This window comes from Lipophrys pholis (assembly GCF_963383615.2).
Source record: "Lipophrys pholis genome assembly, chromosome: 18".
NCBI lineage: Eukaryota > Metazoa > Chordata > Actinopteri > Blenniiformes > Blenniidae > Lipophrys > Lipophrys pholis.
This window is the reverse complement of record NC_137646.1, coordinates 23,501,370-23,520,408: the sequence shown is the minus strand read 5'-3', so window position 1 is coordinate 23,520,408 and position 19,039 is coordinate 23,501,370. Positions and strand designations below refer to the sequence as shown.

The window sequence follows — 19,039 nt, the reverse complement described above, 5'->3', positions numbered from 1 at the left end:
GGAGGAGCATTTCTAGGGCAGGAAGTGATCAATCAAACTAAAAGTACAGATGTGAAAAGACTGTGGTGAAAATACTGATTCCACTTATTGGATAAAAGTAAAACAATACAGCTTCTGATAAAAGGTACGAAAGGAAAAAAATAAGTCTTTTAAACTTCACTGTTACACAATGGCCGTCTAAAACTTCTTTTTTTTGTCGTTGGTGAAGAACGAGGAAGCCACACATTAAGATAAGATAAGATATCCCTTTATATATCTCGCATTTGGAGAAATTTGCAGTGGTACAACAGGATAGTAAAGAGAGAGAAGCACACATAGCAGGAACTAAAAAGCAGATAAAAATACAATATAATAGAAAAATATGCACACGGTGCCTATAAGTGTGGACATGTACAGAATATGGGGGTGGATGTATTTTACATAGTAAATACGTTCTTATAGATTAATATAGTTATAGCACCACGTATTGCACAGTTGGAGTGGAGTGATATTGTCCGGTGGTGGTGTGCAGTGGTCTACTGGGAGCAGGCTTGGTTGAAGAGTCTGACTGCAGCAGGGAGGAAGGACCGGCGGTATCTCTCCTTCAGACACCGCTTTGTTATTTATGTATTAATAATAAATTGGGGCACCACCAGATAAACTGGAAATAGCTAATACCAAAATATCAGTCTCGTTTGTAACAAGTTTATTTAAGTTAGTTAATATTTCTGCATAAAATATAACAAGCTTAAATTGAATGGAAGGTGTGAGATCCGAGCACAGACTGTTACAAACCAGTGAATTGTCAACAATAAATACATAAGAATTACCAAGAATCGTTCAATTCAGCTCACAGGCGTTTATTAATAAAATGTATTAATTCATAAATAATTCTGAAATCATCTCATAAATCAAGACATTCAAATAGCAAACGACATCTAACACGGAGATCTAATCTATTAAACAGCAAACACTATGTACAAAGAGTGTGTGTGTGTGTGTGTGTGTGTGTGTGTGTGTGTGTGTGGTCTGGAGTGATGAGTGTGAGTAGGTGTGGTGACCGTGACGACCACTAGAGGCGTTTGACTCGCTCTTTCTGGGGACGCGGCGATTGCTTAGCGGCCAGATAAACAAGACGTCCGTCGAGCGCGCATGCGCGAGGGCGGTTCGGAGCGAGGCAGTCTACCGAGGGCGTAACGAACAGGCAGTTCCGTCGGCCCGGTTCTGAGCACCAGAGTTCTAAGTGGATGTCGGGACATGCAGTTAGAACTCTTGTGATCAAGGCAGATGTGCTCTTGCAGCAGGTAACAGTTGGTTGTTACATGCAATTGTGTGTGCGTCCTTATCTGATCAGATAAGGGGGGAGCAGGGCTGCGAGGAGATCTGGGTTAGTGGAGAAAGGGGGAGAATGAGAGAGGATGAAGACAAGAGAAAGACAGAGAACTCTGGCGGCGCTCGGTTCTGAACCCTGGTTCCTCCACACATAACTTCCAGTGGACTGGAGCTCACTCGGAACTCTGGTTCTGAGTTGGAAAACCCGATTCCCGGACTTGGTTGGTGCGCGTGAACGCGCGTACACAAACATATGAGATGCTGCGGCCTTCTGAGCGGCACATTGAAACACACATTATGTTAGCTGCACGCTAATCTAACAATATATCTGCCCAGACAAAAGCTCTCACCGTCCGTGGTTTTGTTGGACAGCACCGTCCGTGGTGCTGTTGGTTCTGTGAGGCTGAGGTAACTGGTTGTTACCGGGTCTGAATTCAGCGTCCTGAATTCAGAGGCCTGAAATTCAGCTGCAGGAGTGGACAGCAAGGCAGTTGAAGGAGGAGAGGAGACGCTGGTTCTGGTCTCCAGAATTCCCCCCAAAAAGAAAAAAAGAGAGGAAACAGAAGATGTAGTCCAAACGGGGTCCTGCTTGTCCAGCTTCATCATCCCTCGATAGTCGGATTGAGAAGCAGAGTGTTTGTTGGAAAAGTTTCACCAAGGCTTGAATTTCGGACCCCTGTGGTGTTTGGGTCATGTTCGATCATCCTCATTGGCTGTCGACCTGGGGGGTCGTAAAACTGGCTCGCTCCCCCGCTGTTTTATGGCCTGTTCACTGTCCCTGGTGATTCTCCTCAGTCAGAGAAATTTCTGGAGGAGTTCACTGGAATCTTAAGGCGAACAGTTTGATACATTTTATGAAACATTTATTCTGTAAAACGCATCTCAGAGTTTTATGAAAAGGCTTTTATAGAAGCTTGGAGCAACACCGTCAATCTGAGAGTATTGAGCAGTAAGTCACATCTGTGTGTGTGTGTGTGTGTGTGTGTGTGTGTGTGTGTGTGTCCAACCCTGGGTTTGATGAAGTATTATGGATGAATGGATGACAGAACAATCAGAACTCTGAAGTACACACTGAGTTAGAAAATGTACAGAAGTTTTGTCACACATTCAAAGAACAAATGAAGTATGTGATCTATTGCTAACACAGATTAAGTTTTGATTTCAGACTATAATCTCTCTCCTACAGAACCAGAACTCGTCCTGTCTGTGTCTCCATCATGGTTGATTCCTGGAGCTACAGTCACTCTGATCTGTCACACTGAACCTCCGTCAGTAGGGTGGAGCTTCTACTGGTTCAAAGTTCTTCCAGAGTCACAGTCTAGCTACACCTATGAACCTCTAACTGGTACCAGCAGTGGGACGGCAAATAATTACTTCACAGTTCATGGACAGACTCACACAGCAGGATATGCATGTTCAGCAGGACGAGGGGATCCAGTGTTTTACACAGAGAAGAGTCGTCCTAATTATGTCTGGTCTTCAGGTCAGTTTGTCTTTTTATTTCCAGCATTCAAACAAACCTAAAGACGTTAGGAAATACAAACAGACAGAAAACCTCAAAATAAAAAGTGAATTCTTGACCATGAACTGATGAAGCCATTAAGTCTGTTTGACCTGAATCAATTAGCTTTGAGAAAAAGTCTCTGACCTGGACGAAGGAGAAAACACATCGACAACACTGACCTGTTAATTATTTTGTACACTTCTACCAGATTAACTGGAATGTTTCAAGATTTTTTTTAAATTTTGATTGTTCAATTTATCATTGTTTTTTTGTTTTTCATTTCAACCGTCAATTTGTTTGATATTTTTGGTATTTTTCATGAGTATAAAACTAAACTTTTGAAAAAGAGAATTTGAAAATGTGTAATTAAACTGAAATTAATTTAATTGATGCTTCACTGGCAGGAGTTTATCAAATAGTTGTTGCACAAGTTCCTCCTGTGCTCAGATATAGCTTTATATTTCGAATTTAGATTTTCAAAATAAATAGAAATAATTCAGTTTGGATTTCAATGCTGAGACAGTGTGAATCCCACCCTTCATTATGTCTTCTTTTCTTCCAGACGTTCATCCATCAGCATCTCTCACAGTGAATCCTGCCAGAGTCCAACACTTCACCTCTGAATCTTTCTCACTGACATGTGAAGGAAACTCCACCCAGTTGAAGAGGATCACGTTTAAGACTAATAACTTGCGGTTTAACGATTTAACCGACGCCACAATAAATGGATCAATATATATTAAAAATGAGCGGCCAAGCAAAGCAGTGTACTGGTGTGAGTCTGGAACAGCATTCAGCAATGCAGTGAATATCTCTACACAGTGTGAGTTGTCTTTTTCTAATATATATTTTAATCTGCCCGTTGTGAGTTTACTCTGTATTTCCCATCATCACCTCACCACCTAATGAATGAATGAATTGAACCTTGTTTTACAGCTGATGAGGTCATCCTGGTGAGCCCTGTGTATCCTGTACCTGCGGGAGAGTCTGTAACTCTTCACTGTGAACTGAAGACAGGAAATGTTCCCTCTGATGTGTTTTTCTACAAAAATAACAAAGTTGTTCAAAATGACATTGGAGGAGAGATGAAGATCTCTGTAGTGTCAGAATCAGACGAAGGTTTCTACAAGTGTCGGTACAAAGGAACAGAATCAGCAGAAAGCTGGATGGCTGTTAAATGTTAGTAATCTGGTCCTTCATTATTATTATCAATAATATTATTAGTGGCAATTTACTCATTTTATCCAAACTCATTGATCCCAACAGTTGCGTCCAGATCTAGAAGCTCTTCATCTCCTCTGATGATCATTCGGTGGATTTGTGGACTTTCACTGCTCACTGTTCTGTCGCTGCTGTTGTGTTTCTACAAAGGGTCAAAAGGTAAGACCTTTCTCTCCTATGCTGCTCAGATTTTTCTCTCACCTCCCGACACAGTCTTCAGTGTTTTCCCTTTAGGGAGTATCTTTGTACTGTCATTGTCCTGGTCTTCAGTCCAGACCTGGGACCTTATAGGAGCTCCTACAGGATCATTTTGCTGCCGACAGCTTCGCTCTTGAAAGAACTAGACGACACGAGCCCTTTGGCCACAAGGCCATAATCCAGGAAAAACAAGATAGAAGTTATGAAATATCATCACTTTCATTTTAAAGGGTTAAACAAACGTAATAAGAAATTAAACTGCCATTTTTAAAAGAAATCTAACCAATATTTGTTTGTAGGGAATTCCGCTCCTGCAGCCACTGCAGAAACGGTTTATGGAGAAATCACTGAGGTAATCATACAATAATATAATGTCATGTTTAGCAGGATGTTATCGTGTACATCAAATGAAGTGTATCAGGAAGCACATCTGCACAAACCCTCTGCTTCTTTATCTTTTCTTTCAGGTCAATGAGGAAACTTCATCTCCACCACCAACAGAATGACTGACCAGCAGAAAACTGCATCCAGATTCATGGAGAGACGCCACAATGTCAATACTTAGGAAGGTGGAGCAGGGAGGATAGACTCTCATCTCTACATCCCTGCTTTGCTGAATTCTCCTTCTGACTGGAAGATAACATGTAAAATAAATTCATTTTAAAGTAAAGCGGAGCGTTAAGTCTCAAGCTCTGAGAATGAAGCTCAAAACATTCCCATAGAATTTCCAAATGGTTGACAAACAAGATGCAAATTACATTTGTTGACAAGTGATTCCATGAAGGTTTTACTTTAAAGGAAAGACTGTCGTAAGTTTCTGCGACTGATGCAGCTGAATCAAGGTCGTACATTTTATTCTATCTGCATTAAACTTTTATTACCAAAACCAGAAGCTTTAACAATCATGTTAGAATTAAATTGATATTATTTATGTACTTACAGAAACCAGTCCTCCCACTTTTATGAAATAACTTGCAGCCTGCATTTGTGCAAATGTAAATGTAATGTAAAATACTGTTTATAAAGTAAATGTCATGATGCTTCGATCAATAACTTCTCTCATGTGAAAATAAAGCCATTTCAACAACCTTTAAGAAAATTAAGGATGTTATATAAATATTATTTTCCATGAAATATATTATACTGATGAAGATATAATTGAATTTTGCCTGAGAAAAGCTCCTTGTAAACATTCGGAAACTTTCAAACCACCAGTGTTTTTACTGAATCATTCTTACAACCTTCCTTTTTCCAAATCATACCAGAGATTAAAACAATTGTTGTACATTTTATTCCAATGTGTTTTCAATAAATGATGAACTTTAAAAAAAGAAATTAAGATGATTTCAGTTTTTATATCATCTCCTGTCACGAACATCATTTGTTCATCTTGATTTTATGTAACATACTTTTTCCTTTAATTATTTTTGTTCCATTTGTTCCACAATAAAATTAATGGAAGCTGATGCCATCTGAATTATAAGCATCAACATTAATTTGCTTCAACATCCAGATATCTTTTTTTGACATTTATTGAGGAAAGACAAAATAAATTCTTTTGCATATTGTTGTCATGAACTCCATCATGTTGCTGCTCTAAAAGGAGAGTACAGCAGTCCCAATGTCCCATTTGCAAACTTCTTCCATTTCCTCTCAATACCTTCTATAAGTATGCTCCATTAAATAAATAAATAAATGAAATATTTGTTTTATTTAATAAATAAAAAATTAAAGCAATGATTCTTCACAGTCATGTAAATGTATATTTGCGTGGTTTTCTTCAGAAAACACATCGCTGTCACATAGACTTGTTTAGGCTGACGGGTCAGACTTCACAATATGGCGGCCACTCTGACGTTTCGGAGCGGTGGGCGGACACAGGCTGCGCGGCGTCGAGTGTTTATGTCTATGGTTCCGTCAATAACACATCAAAATTTGATTGGCTGATGACACCGTCACTCAATATTTTAACCCAATACTGTTGCAAGCACTGTTGCTTCTGTTTTTATAGACAGCGCCCCCCCCCCCTTACAAAACAACATATTATAGTTCAGGTACTCCTCTTACTGTTTTAGAGGAAGATAAAGGAGGATTTAAACAAACTGTTTTAAGCGATGATTTCACTCAAAATATACTTACAATCTAAAATGTTTAATTAAGGAGTAAAGTACTACTTTATGTCATACCTACAGTTATATAAATTTTTATATACAGTTTAATTGACCCAAATACTTATTCTTTAAGGAACAAGTGAAGGTTTGAAAGAGTTTTCCTAAGACTACTTTCACACCCACACCAATGGGCCACAATACGTCTTTTACACCCCTGCTGTTTGTTTCTGTCAAATCGTTTTATTAGTTTGACGTTAGAAAACAAATGAACGTTTGTTTAGAACTTTGATTGAACATTTTACACATTCTTTGCACAGCAGAGCTGTTGTTAACCTGCTAGACTGTGAGAAATAAACTGTGTTTGAACTTTTCTTTAAAATCTGCCTACTACCAGTTTTATATATTTTAACAGCGTCTGTAAAAACAACTCTTAAGTTTGTATTTTTATTGGCACATTATTTTGTAATGGTGAGACATTTTGTATTTCTAACACTCGATGTCGATGTTGGATTATTTTACATTCATATCAGTAGAATGGGAAAAAATAAGTTGTTAAAAATAAAATGCATGTTGCCAAAGTAAATAAGTTAAATATGTAGTTTATTACATATATCAATGCTATGTGTACTCATGTATGTGAATGTTTATCTCTGTGTCGCCCAAGAGGTGAGATCCCAGATTTTGCTGTGGGAGTCAAGATAATTCACTTTTATTTGTGCGTGTTTATCTTTTATTTTTACCTAATTTAAATTTATTTTATTTAATAAATAGAAATCTGCCTCTTCCAATGTTGTCAACTCTTCCCGGCCTTTTAAACTATCCAGTTTGAGCTCTACTGACTACAAGATATAATTCCATTAATATTTTACATGATAATTAGCTTAGTTTATTAAAACAGTAATTTGTGTACATTTGTACTTTTTCTAAGGTAGGTCGCGCTGTCTATAATAAGCAGTGCAGGTTCTTAAAGTTGGAGGTTTAAAAGATATGAAACTTAATTATATTCACTTTACAATTATTCAAAAGATCTTTTATTCTGTGAAGGATTTCAGAATAAACATGATTGAATAAAGCTCAGTGTTCAGTGACTTCTCTTAAAACTAATTGCACTGAGAGGAAATATCAGAGACAATGATCCGCTCATCAAATAACCTGCATCATTTCTACCAGATGAAAGAGTGCAGGCGAAGTCAACGTGTGTGGGAAAAGTACTCTGATTACTGCAGCAAACCAGTGGAAACTGTGCAGCTATTGTGACTGGATATTCATCTCTCATGTTCAACGTGTCTCTTTTGGCTCGTACCTGCTGGCTTCCTGTGAGTGAATTCATGAAACCAGAAGTTCACCACAAGATTCAGAAGACAAGTCAGACGTCGCTTTGGCAGCCTGACGGACACGCCATTGTGGAGAGACTCGGTTTGACATTAGATCTTTAAGAGGAGCATTTTTTTCTGATGATATTTTCTGCAGATTGGTGAAAGAGTGTAGTGGATTTGCAACATCTGCTGAGCAGAAATGATATCAGTGAGTATGATGATAACTTTGATTATCAGTATTGATATTGTATTAATTGTGGGTGGATTAGTTTGCCTTGTGCACGTCAGCTTTTATTAACTTTTGTTTGTATGAATAATTTACCTTTTTTATTCTTTCTGGACTATTTTAGGAAAAGTCATTGACTTTATAGGCAAAACAATTGAATTCTTAATATTGTTAATGTTCTCAAATATGAGAAAAGCTTAATTTAGTCCCAGTATTTCTGACTTAATGTGAATGTGCAACAGCGTTTGTATCAAATATCAGTTTTCTGCAGGAGGAGCATTTCTAGGGCAGGAAATGATCAATCAAACTAAAAGTACAGATGTGAAAAGACTGTGGTGAAAATACTGATTCCACTTATTTTATAAAAGTAAAACAATATAGCTTCTGATAGAAGGTACGAAAGTAAAAAATAAGTCTTTTAAACTTTACTGTTACACAATGGCCGTCTAAAACTTCTTTTTTTGTCATGGGGGAGGAAAGAGGAAGCCACACATTAATGTTATATCTATTTTTATCCCAAAATGGTGTTTGTTTGCATGGAAACTGCAGCTTATTTTAGAGAAATGGCATTCAATTTTCTATTTTTTTTACTTTATGGAGTAGAATTTAGAATATCTAAGAAGTAATTGGAATTTACACGAGGCTCCAATGTGGTTAAATTACCTGATTTTCTTTATTTGACGGGGCAGAAAATAAAAGCATCTCAGAGTTTTATGACAAAGCTTTAATTGATAATGATGATAGATAGATGATAGATATTATTCTGTCATTATGCTGAAAGTTAAACAGACCAGTCACGTCTCTTTTCACAAAAATCAGATGAAGCTCTTGGGTTTGAGATAAAAAGCAGGAAGCTCAAAAAGAAGAACTTAAAAGTCCAAATGCAACACCATTTATATGAAGTGTGAATTCTGTTGACGTACAGTTGGTTTGGTAATCGCCACATTACATAACATTTAGTTATGGAATATTCAGCAAGTAATTGTAGTTTTTTTTTATGGGGCTCTAATGTGGCGATCGACCTGATTTCATGTCCTTATTTGACGCGGCCTCATGTGGCCTCTTGTCGTCTAAACGAGTCGGTTTCACGTCATCAGAAAAATAATTACAGGTATCTGAAAAAGACTGACTTATATACATTTACGACATACAAATACTTTGTTGCGTTCCTCTTCCGAAGTCACAACAGTAAACCATCTGAATGTTTTTTTTTTTTTATGTAATTTTGAAACTTGAGTTGATTTAATTCTTTAAAAGAGCACTTTGAATCACTTCCGGTAATTACATATATTTGTGTAGAGTGTATATATACTTCTTACCTATGTTTTATCAGTTAGTTTGATACATTTTATGAAACATTTATTCTGTAAAACGCGTCTCAGTGTTTTATGAAATGTTTTTTATAGGTAATGATGAATAGATAGATGACAGATATTATTCTGTCATTGTGCTGAAAGCTAAACAGACCAGTCACGGCTCTTCTCATGAAAGTCTTATTAAAATTGTTCACATGTTTTCAATGCTGTGGTCAACCGTCCAGGCAAAGGACGATATTAAGGAGTACCTTCTGTTGACGTACAGTTCCTCTCTTGTCTCTAAAACTGCTCTTTAACTCTTTTCACACAAGGACTTTCTGTGAAAAAGGAGCACGTGAGAATGGGACGCAGATTAATCTCTGAGCTGTGGTTTTTCTGTGAGTATTTCACACACTTCTTCTCTTCAGTTCACAAAGACAAGCAGGCGGGTTTTAGTGGGAAGAACTGAGTTTCTTTCACTTGTTGGATTTTCTCATTATTGGGATACAAGTTAATGTTACACACCAACCAGTCAAAGTTACTGAAGCTCTAATGTCTTCATGTTTCATCTTCATTTCAGTGTTTTGTAGCCTCCTCTGGAAAGGCTCTGCTGAAGGTGATTCATCTTCTTTCTGGTCTTTTATGTTGCTTTTGTTTTTTTAGTTATTGATATTTATTTGATTGTTATTGTTTGTGCAGTGAAAGACTCTTTTGTAATTGTTCATATCCCTTAACTCTGGACCTCGACAATAAACAAATACAGTTTATAGTTTATTTCTTTCCATTATATTTCTGCTGTTAACGGTCCTCTATGTGTCTGGTCTTTCTTTTAGATTGGTTTCAACTGATTCTTATGAACTAATATTTTCATTGACTCTGTCTTAAACCTGCATAATGACAAATACAAAGATTTGAACCTGAAACCAACATTAGAGTTACATGTTGAAATTTGAAATAGACACAAATCACAACATGGTTTCTTAAAGTAAAGAGAAGAATTGTGCCGCCTCAGTTCAATAAATTCACAATCAGTTGCAAAATTGGTTTAGAATTTAAATCAACATAAGAAATGAAGAAAAAGAAGGTTTTAGGATAGTTATTTAAATGTGTCTGTTGTTTTTACATCCACAGAGAAACCCAAGGCGACGCTGACATCAGGAAACAAAATCATATCAGTCGGAGACAAAGTGAGACTTTCCTGCTCTGTGGGAAACTATGATGGCTGGAAGTTTGAGTTTTTCAGAAGGACATCAACCACCGATGAGAAACCAGTTGAAGAAACTGTTTTGAAGAACACAGTCGAGGTATCCAAAGGAGGCATTTACCGGTGTAGAGGAGTGAGAGAAACATCAAATTATCAATCTTACATCAGTGATGATGTCACCATTCGTATAACTTGTGAGTTCAGTATTTTTGTTGTAAATAAATTTGGATTCTTGATGAGGTTAGAAATACTGATGAAACTAATGTTTGTTTGTCTTTGTTTACTGGTGGAAACAGTCACCAACCAGCCTGTCATAACACCACAACACAACTGGTCTGAGATATTCAATGGTGAGAAGATCACTCTGACATGTGAGGTCCAGGGAGGAGGAGCCACTGACTGGTGGTATGAATGGAGAAATTCCCTGTCATATCCAGAAGGGTATGAAAGGTCGTTACAACTCACTGCTTCTCAGTCCCTCACTGGAGGATACACATGTAGGGCCAGACGCAGAGATGATGATTATTCTTCAACACCATGGAGTGAAGCCTTCACACCATCAGTGTTACGTAAGTGATGTTTGTTGGTTTCTCTAGTGTTTGTTAGATTGGCAGCCAGACAACGAGATTACAAAATATAACGTAATGTAAACAGTGTTAAGACATTGATGGGCTGCCAGTCCACCCAAAAAGATGTAATAAATATTTGAATTATGATAAGACAGATAAATCTAATTTATCATAATATATTTGCTTATTTGGGATTAGATGATTCATATTCACACTTTTTTTTCTTTTTTCCTAAACATTTTTCACCATCCAAATTATTCTAAGCTGAAGCAGCAGACTCTGCTACTGCAGGGACAAGGAGCCAGGTTTACTAAACATCATTCTGTTATTATACACCCCAAACACACACAACACCCACCACACACACTTCTTCTGCCGCTCAGCTGCCGTGTTTCTCCCAGTCTGTTGCTGTTTGTGTGAAAGTCTTTTCCCTGTGCTTCTCCACCTCCTGTGACTCTGTGGCTCCACCCTTTATTAGGAGAGACAAGGGCAGCGCAACTGATTCACGTTAGGGGCTGATCACCTTTTCCCCATGAAAAGAGGAGGAGCCATGTGTGTGTGTGTGTGTGTGTGTGTGTGTGGTCATAAAGTGGCAGAGCTGTTCAGATTTTGGTGTTCAGAAGTTCATTTCCTTTTTGTTTGAGATGTGTTCGGAGCATGTTGATCGTTGCTTTTTTTTTATTGTCAGTTCTAATGTTTATATTGGTGTTTAACATTAATGTAGCTTTACATGATTAGTAGACCCAGACTGGGAATACAGATTCAACAAAGATAATGAACAATATCTTGAGCTTGATTCTTATGAACTAATATTTTCATTGGCTCTGTGTTAAACCTGCATAATGACAAATACAAAGATTTGAACCTGAGACCAACATTACTCTCCACAAGTTACATGTTGAAATTTAAAATAGACACAAATAACAACAGTTTCTTAAAGTAAAGAGAAGAATTGTGTCGTCTCAGTTCAATAAATTCACAATCAGTTGCAAAGTTGGTTTAGAATTTAAATCAACATAAGAAATGAAGAAAAAGAAGGTTTTAGGAGAGTTATTTAAATGTGTCTGTTGTTTTTACATCCACAGAGAAACCCAAGGCGACACTGACATCAGGAAACAAAATCATATCAGTCGGAGGCAAAGTGAGACTTTCCTGCTCTGTGGGAAACTATGATGACTGGAAGTTTGAGTTTTTCAGAAGGACATTAATCACCGATGAGAAACCAGTTGAAGAAACTGTTTTGAAGAACACAGTCGAGGTATCCAAAGGAGGCATTTACCGGTGCAGAGGAGTGAGAGAAACATCAGATTATGTCTCTGACATCAGTGATGAGGTCACCGTTTACATAACTTGTGAGTTCAGTATTTTTGTTGTAAATAAATTTGGATTCTTGATGAGGTTAGAAATACTGATGAAACTAATGTTTGTTTATCTTTGTTTACTGGTGGAAACAGTCACCATCCAGCCTGTCATAACACCACAACCCAACTGGTCTGAGATATTCGCTGGTGAGACGATCACTCTGACATGTGAGGTCCAGGGAGGAGAAGCCACTGACTGGCGATATGAATGGATAAATTCCCAGTCAAATGTAGAAGGGTATGAAAGGTCGTTACAACTCACTGCTTCTCAGTCCCTCACTGGAGGATACACATGTAGGGCCAGACGCAGAGATGATGATTATTCTTCAACACCATGGAGTGAAGCCTTCACATCATCAGTGTTACGTAAGTGATGTTTGCTGGTTTCTCTAGTGTTTGTTAGATTGGCAGCCAGACAACGAGATAACAAAATATAACGTAACGTAAACAGTGTTAAGACATTGATGGGCTGCCAGTCCACCCAAAAAGATGTAATAAATATTTGAATTATGATAAGACAGATAAATCTAATTTATCATAATATATTTGCTTATTTGGGATTAGATGATTCATATTCACACTTTTTTTTCTTTTTTCCTAAACATTTTTCACCATCCAAATTATTCTAAGCTGAAGCAGCAGACTCTGCTACTGCAGGGACAAGGAGCCAGGTTTACTAAACATCATTCTGTTATTATACACCCCAAACACACACAACACCCACCACACACACTTCTTCTGCCGCTCAGCTGCTGTGTTTCTCCCAGTCTGTTGCTGTTTGTGTGAAAGTCTTTTCCCTGTGCTTCTCCACCTCCTGTGACTCTGTGGCTCCACCCTTTATTAGGAGAGACAAGGGCAGCGCAACTGATTCACGTTAGGGGCTGATCACCTTTTCCCCATGAAAAGAGGAGGAGCCATGTGTGTGTGTGTGTGTGTGTGGTCATAAAGTGGCAGAGCTGTTCAGATTTTGGTGTTCAGTAGTTCATTTCCTTTTTGTTTGAGATGTGTTCGGAGCATGTTGATCGTTGCTTTTTTTTTATTGTCAGTTCTAATGTTTATATTGGTGTTTAACATTAATGTAGCTTTACATGATTAGTAGACCCAGACTGGGAATACAGATTCAACAAAGATAATGAACAATATCTTGAGCTTGATTCTTATGAACTAATATTTTCATTGGCTCTGTGTTAAACCTGCATAATGACAAATACAAAGATTTGAACCTGAGACCAACATTACTCTCCACAAGTTACATGTTGAAATTTAAAATAGACACAAATCACAACATGGTTTCTTAAAGTAAAGAGAAGAATTGTGTCGTCTCAGTTCAATAAATTCACAATCAGTTGCAAAGTTGGTTTAGAATTTAAATCAACATAAGAAAGGAAGAAAAAGAAGGTTTTAGGAGAGTTGTTTAAATGTGTCTGTTGTTTTTACATCCACAGAGAAACCCAAGGCGACGCTGACATCAGAAAACAAAATCATATCAGTCGGAGACAAAGTGAGACTTTCCTGCTCTGTGGGAAACTATGATGGCTGGAAGTTTGAGTTTTTCAGAAGGACATTAATCACCGAGGAGGAATCAGTTGAAGAAACTGTTTTGAAGAACACAGTCGAGGTATCCAAAGGAGGCATTTACCAGTGCAGAGGAGTGAGAGAAACATCAGATTATCACTCTGACATCAGTGATGGGGTCACCATTTACATAACTTGTGAGTTCAGTATTTTTGTTGTAAATAAATTTGTATTCTTGATGAGGTTAGAAATACTGATGAAACTAATGTTTGTTTATCTTTGTTTACTGGTGGAAACAGTCACCATCCAGCCTGTCATAACACCACAACACAACTGGTCTGAGATATTCGCTGGTGAGACGATCACTCTGACATGTGAGGTCCAGGGAGGAGGAGCCACTGACTGGTGGTATGAATGGAGAAATTCCCTGTCATATCCAGAAGGACATGAAAGGTCGTTACAACTCACTGCTTCTCAGTCCCTCACTGGAGGATACACATGTATGGCCCGACGCAGAGATGACTTTTATTCTTCAACATCGTGGAGTGAAGCCTTCACACCATCAGTGTTACGTAAGTGATGTTTGTTGGTTTCTCTAGTGTTTGTTAGATTGGCAGCCAGACAATGAGATAACAAAATATAACGTAATATAAAGATAAAAGAAATTTTTGATGATTAACTGTCTTAATAGATTAAATATTCTACTACTATTCTCAACAGCTAAACCAGAGGCTGAGCTGAGTTCCACTAAATACAACATGTCTGAAGGCTCCACAGTGACGCTGACCTGCTCAGTGAAACAATCACATGGATGGAAATACTTCTGGTACAGAGATGAGAAATACTCACTCCTGAACACACATGATACTAATGAGTATTCAAGTCAGTATGAAGTCTCACAGGAGGGACGTTACTGGTGCAGAGGAGGAAGAGGAGATCCAATTTACTACACAAAATACAGTGATCAGATCGACTTCACTGGAAGTTGTGAGTAGGATTTTCTGAAGTACATATTCAAAAATACTAATATGATGTAAAATTAGTTTGGCTAAAGTTCAATCAATCTGTCTGAATGTTTCTTGTTCTTGTTTTGTTCTTTCTAACATGGACAGTACCAAACAAGGTAACCCTGACTCTGCAACCCGACTGGCCACAGTTATACAAAGGAGAGACAGTCACTCTCAGATGTGACATCGATGGAGGAAACACAGGATGGGAGTATGAGTGGGAAACCACCAGTCCAGTTAATCCACCAGATCTCAAGGATTACAGGATTGAGTCTGTTTCTTCACGGCACCAGGGAAACTACACATGTAAAGGCAAAATGAAGAGTAAACAACAGTCAACAACTTGGAGCAACACCGTCAATCTGAGAGTATTGAGCAGTAAGTCACATCTGTGTGTGTGTGTGTGTGTGTGTGTGTGTGTGTGTGTGTGTGTGTGTGTGTGTGTCCAACCCTGGGTTTGATGAAGTATTATGGATGAATGGATGACAGAACAATCAGAACTCTGAAGTACACACTTAGTTAGAAAATGTACAGAAGTTTTGTCACACATTCAAAGTACAAATGAAGTATGTGATCTATTGCTAACACAGATTAAGTTTTGATTTCAGACTATAATCTCTCTCCTACTTAACCAGAACTCGTCCTGTCTGTGTCTCCATCATGGTTGATTCCTGGAGCTTCAGTCACTCTGATCTGTCACACTGAACCTCCGTCAGTAGGGTGGAGCTTCTACTGGTTCAAAGTTGTTCCAGAGTCACAGTCTAGCTACACCTATGAACCTCTACCTGGTACCAGCAGTGGGACGGCAAATAATTCCTTTACAGTTCATGGACAGACTCACACAGCAGGATATGCATGTTCAGCAGGACGAGGGGATCCAGTGTTTTACACAGAGAAGAGTCGTCCTAATTATGTCTGGTCTTCAGGTCAGTTTGTCTTTTTATTTCCAGCATTCAAACAAACCTAAAGACGTTAGGAAATACAAACAGACAGAAAACCTCAAAATAAAAAGTGAATTCTTGACCATGAACTGATGAAGCCATTAAGTCTGTTTGACCTGAATCAATTAGCTTTGAGAAAAAGTCTCTGACCTGGACGAAGGAGAAAACACATTGACATCACTGAACTGTTAATTATTTTGTACACTTCTACCAGATTAACTGGAATGTTTCAAGATTTTTTTTAAATTTTGATTGTTCAATTTATCATTGGTTTTTGGTTTTTCATTTCAACCGTCAATTTGTTTGATATCTTTGGTATTTTTCATGAGTATAAAACTAAACTTTTGAAAAAGAGAATTTGAAATTGTGTAATTAAACTGAAATTTATTTAATTGATGCTTCACTGGCAGGAGTTTATCAAATAGTTGTTGCACAAGTTCCTCCTGTGCTCAGATATAGCTTTATATTTCGAATTTAGATTTTCAAAATAAATAGAAATAATTCAGTTTGGATTTCAATGCTGAGACAGTGTGAATCCCACCCTTCATTATGGCTTCTTTTCTTCCAGACGTTCATCCATCAGTATCTCTCACAGTGAATCCTGCCAGAGTCCAACACTTCACCTCTGAATCTCTCTCACTGACATGTGAAGGAAACTCCACCCAGTTGAAGAGGATCACGTTTAAGACTGATAACTTGCTGTTTAACAATTTTACTGATGCCACAATAAATGGATCAATATATATTAAAAATGAGCGGCCAAGCAAAGCAGTGTACTGGTGTGAGTCTGGAACAGCATTCAGCAATGCAGTGAATATCTCTACACTGTGTGAGTTGTCTTTTTCTAATATATATTTTAATCTGCCCGTTGTGAGTTTACTCTGTATTTCCCATCATCACCTCACAACCTAATGAATGAATGAATTGAACCTTGTTTTACAGCTGATGAGGTCATCCTGGTGAGCCCTGTGTATCCTGTACCTGCGGAAGAGTCTGTAACTCTTCACTGTGAACTGAAGACAGGAAATGTTACCTCTGATGTGTTTTTCTACAAAAATAACAAAGTCGTTCAAAGTGACACTCGAGGAGAGATGAAGATCTCTGTAGTGTCAGAATCAGACGAAGGTTTCTACAAGTGTCGGTACAAAGGAACAGAATCAGCAGAAAGCTGGATGGCTGTTAAATGTTAGTAATCTGGTCCTTCATTATTATTATCAATAATATTATTAGTGGCAATTTACTCATTTTATCCAAACTCATTGATCCCAACAGTTGCGTCCAGATCTAGAAGCTCTTCATCTCCTCTGATGATCATTCGGTGGATTTGTGGACTTTCACTGCTCACTGTTCTGTCGCTGCTGTTGTGTTTCTACAAAGGGTCAAAAGGTAAGACCTTTCTCTCCTATGCGGCTCAGATTTTTCTCTCACCTCCCGACACAGTCTTCAGTGTTTTCCCTTTAGGGAGTATCTTTGTACTGTCATTGTCCTGGTCTTCAGTCCAGACCTGGGACCTTATAGGAGCTCCTACAGGATCATTTTGCTGCCGACAGCTTCGCTCTTGAAAGAACTAGACGACACGAGCCCTTTGGCCACAAGGCCATAATCCAGGAAAAACAAGACAGAAGTTATGAAATATCATCACTTTCATTTTAAAGGGTTAAACAAACGTAATAAGAAATTAAACTGCCATTTTTAAAAGAAATCTAACCAATATTTGTTTCTAGGGAATTCCGCTCCTGCAGCCACTGCAGAAACGGTTTATGGAGAAATCACTGAGGTAATCATACAATAATATAATGTCATGTTTAGCAGGATGTTATCGTGTACATCAAATGAAGTGTATCAGGAAGCACATCTGGACAAACCCTCTGCTTCCTTTTCTTTTCTTTCAGGTCAATGAGGAAACTTCATCTCCACCACCAACAGAATGACTGACCAGCAGAAAACTGCATCCAGATTCATGGAGAGACGCCACAATGTCAATACTTAGGAAGGTGGAGCAGGGAGGATAGACTCTCATCTCTACATCCCTGCTTTGCTGAATTCTCCTTCTGACTGGAAGATAACATGTAAAATAAATTCATTTTAAAGTAAAGCGGAGCGTTAAGTCTCAAGCTCTGAGAATGAAGCTCAAAACATTCCCATAGAATTTCCAAATGGTTGACAAACAAGATGCAAATTACATTTGTTGACAAGTGATTCCATGAAGGTTTTACTTTAAAGGAAAGGCTGTCGTAAGTTTCTGCGACTGATGCAGCTGAATCAAGGTCGTACATTTTATCCTATCTGCATTAAACTTTTATTACCAAAACCAGAAGCTTTAACAATCATGTTAGAATTAAATTGATATTATTTATGTACTTACAGAAACCAGTCCTCCCACTTTTATGAAATAACTTGCAGCCTGCATTTGTGCAAATGTAAACGTAATGTAAAATACTGTTTATAAAGTAAATGTCATGATGCTTCGATCAATAACTTCTCTCATGTGAAAATAAAGCCATTTCAACAACCTTTAAGAAAATTAAGGATGTTATATAAATATTATTTTCCATGAAATATATTATACTGATGAAGATATAATTGAATTTTGCCTGAGAAAAGCTCCTTGTAAACATTCGGAAACTTTCAAGCCACCAGTGTTTTTACTGAATCATTCTTACAACCTTCCTTTGTCCAAATCATACCAGAGATTAAAACAATTGTTGTACATTTTATTCCAATGTGTTATCAATAAATGATGAACTTTAAAAAAAGAAATCAAAATGATTTCAGTTTTTATATCATCTCCTGTCACGAACATCATTTCTTCATCTTGATTTTATGTAACATACTTTTTCCTTTAATTATTTTTGTTCCATTTGTTCCACAATAAAATTAATGGAAGCTGATGCCATCTGAATTATAAGCATCAACATTAATTTGCTTCAACATCCAGATATCTTTTTTCTGACATTTATTGAGGAAAGACAAAATAAATGCTTTTGCATATTGTTGTCATGAACTCCATCATGTTGCTGCTCTAAAAGGAGAGTACAGCAGTCCCAATGTCCCATTTGCAAACTTCTTCCATTTCCTCTCAATACCTTCTATAAGTATGCTCCATTAAATAAATAAATAAATGAAATATTTGTTTTATTTAATAAATAAAAAATGAAAGCAATGATTCTTCACATTCATGTAAATGTATATTTGCGTGGTTTTCTTCAGAAAACACATCGCTGTCACATAGACTTGTTTAGGCTGACGGGTCAGACTTC

At 37.6% G+C, this 19,039-nt stretch overlaps 1 protein-coding gene across 1 annotated transcript; it reads left to right on the top strand.

The window, feature by feature from the left end:
- Positions 1-6,073: 6,073 nt before the first annotated feature.
- On the top strand, positions 6,074-18,683 carry LOC308123973 (Fc receptor-like protein 5; the record flags this gene model as incomplete). Its single annotated transcript, XM_080486728.1, has 13 exons — positions 6,074-6,101; positions 10,314-10,580; positions 10,683-10,955; positions 12,041-12,307; positions 12,410-12,682; positions 14,552-14,818; positions 14,944-15,216; positions 15,474-15,764; positions 16,348-16,608; positions 16,722-16,964; positions 17,052-17,165; positions 17,504-17,556; positions 17,672-18,683. 13 exons carry the CDS (start codon positions 6,074-6,076, stop codon positions 17,708-17,710), a joined length of 2,649 nt encoding a protein of 882 aa, XP_080342854.1. The 3' UTR covers positions 17,711-18,683.
- Between the last annotated feature and the right edge of the window lie 356 nt (positions 18,684-19,039).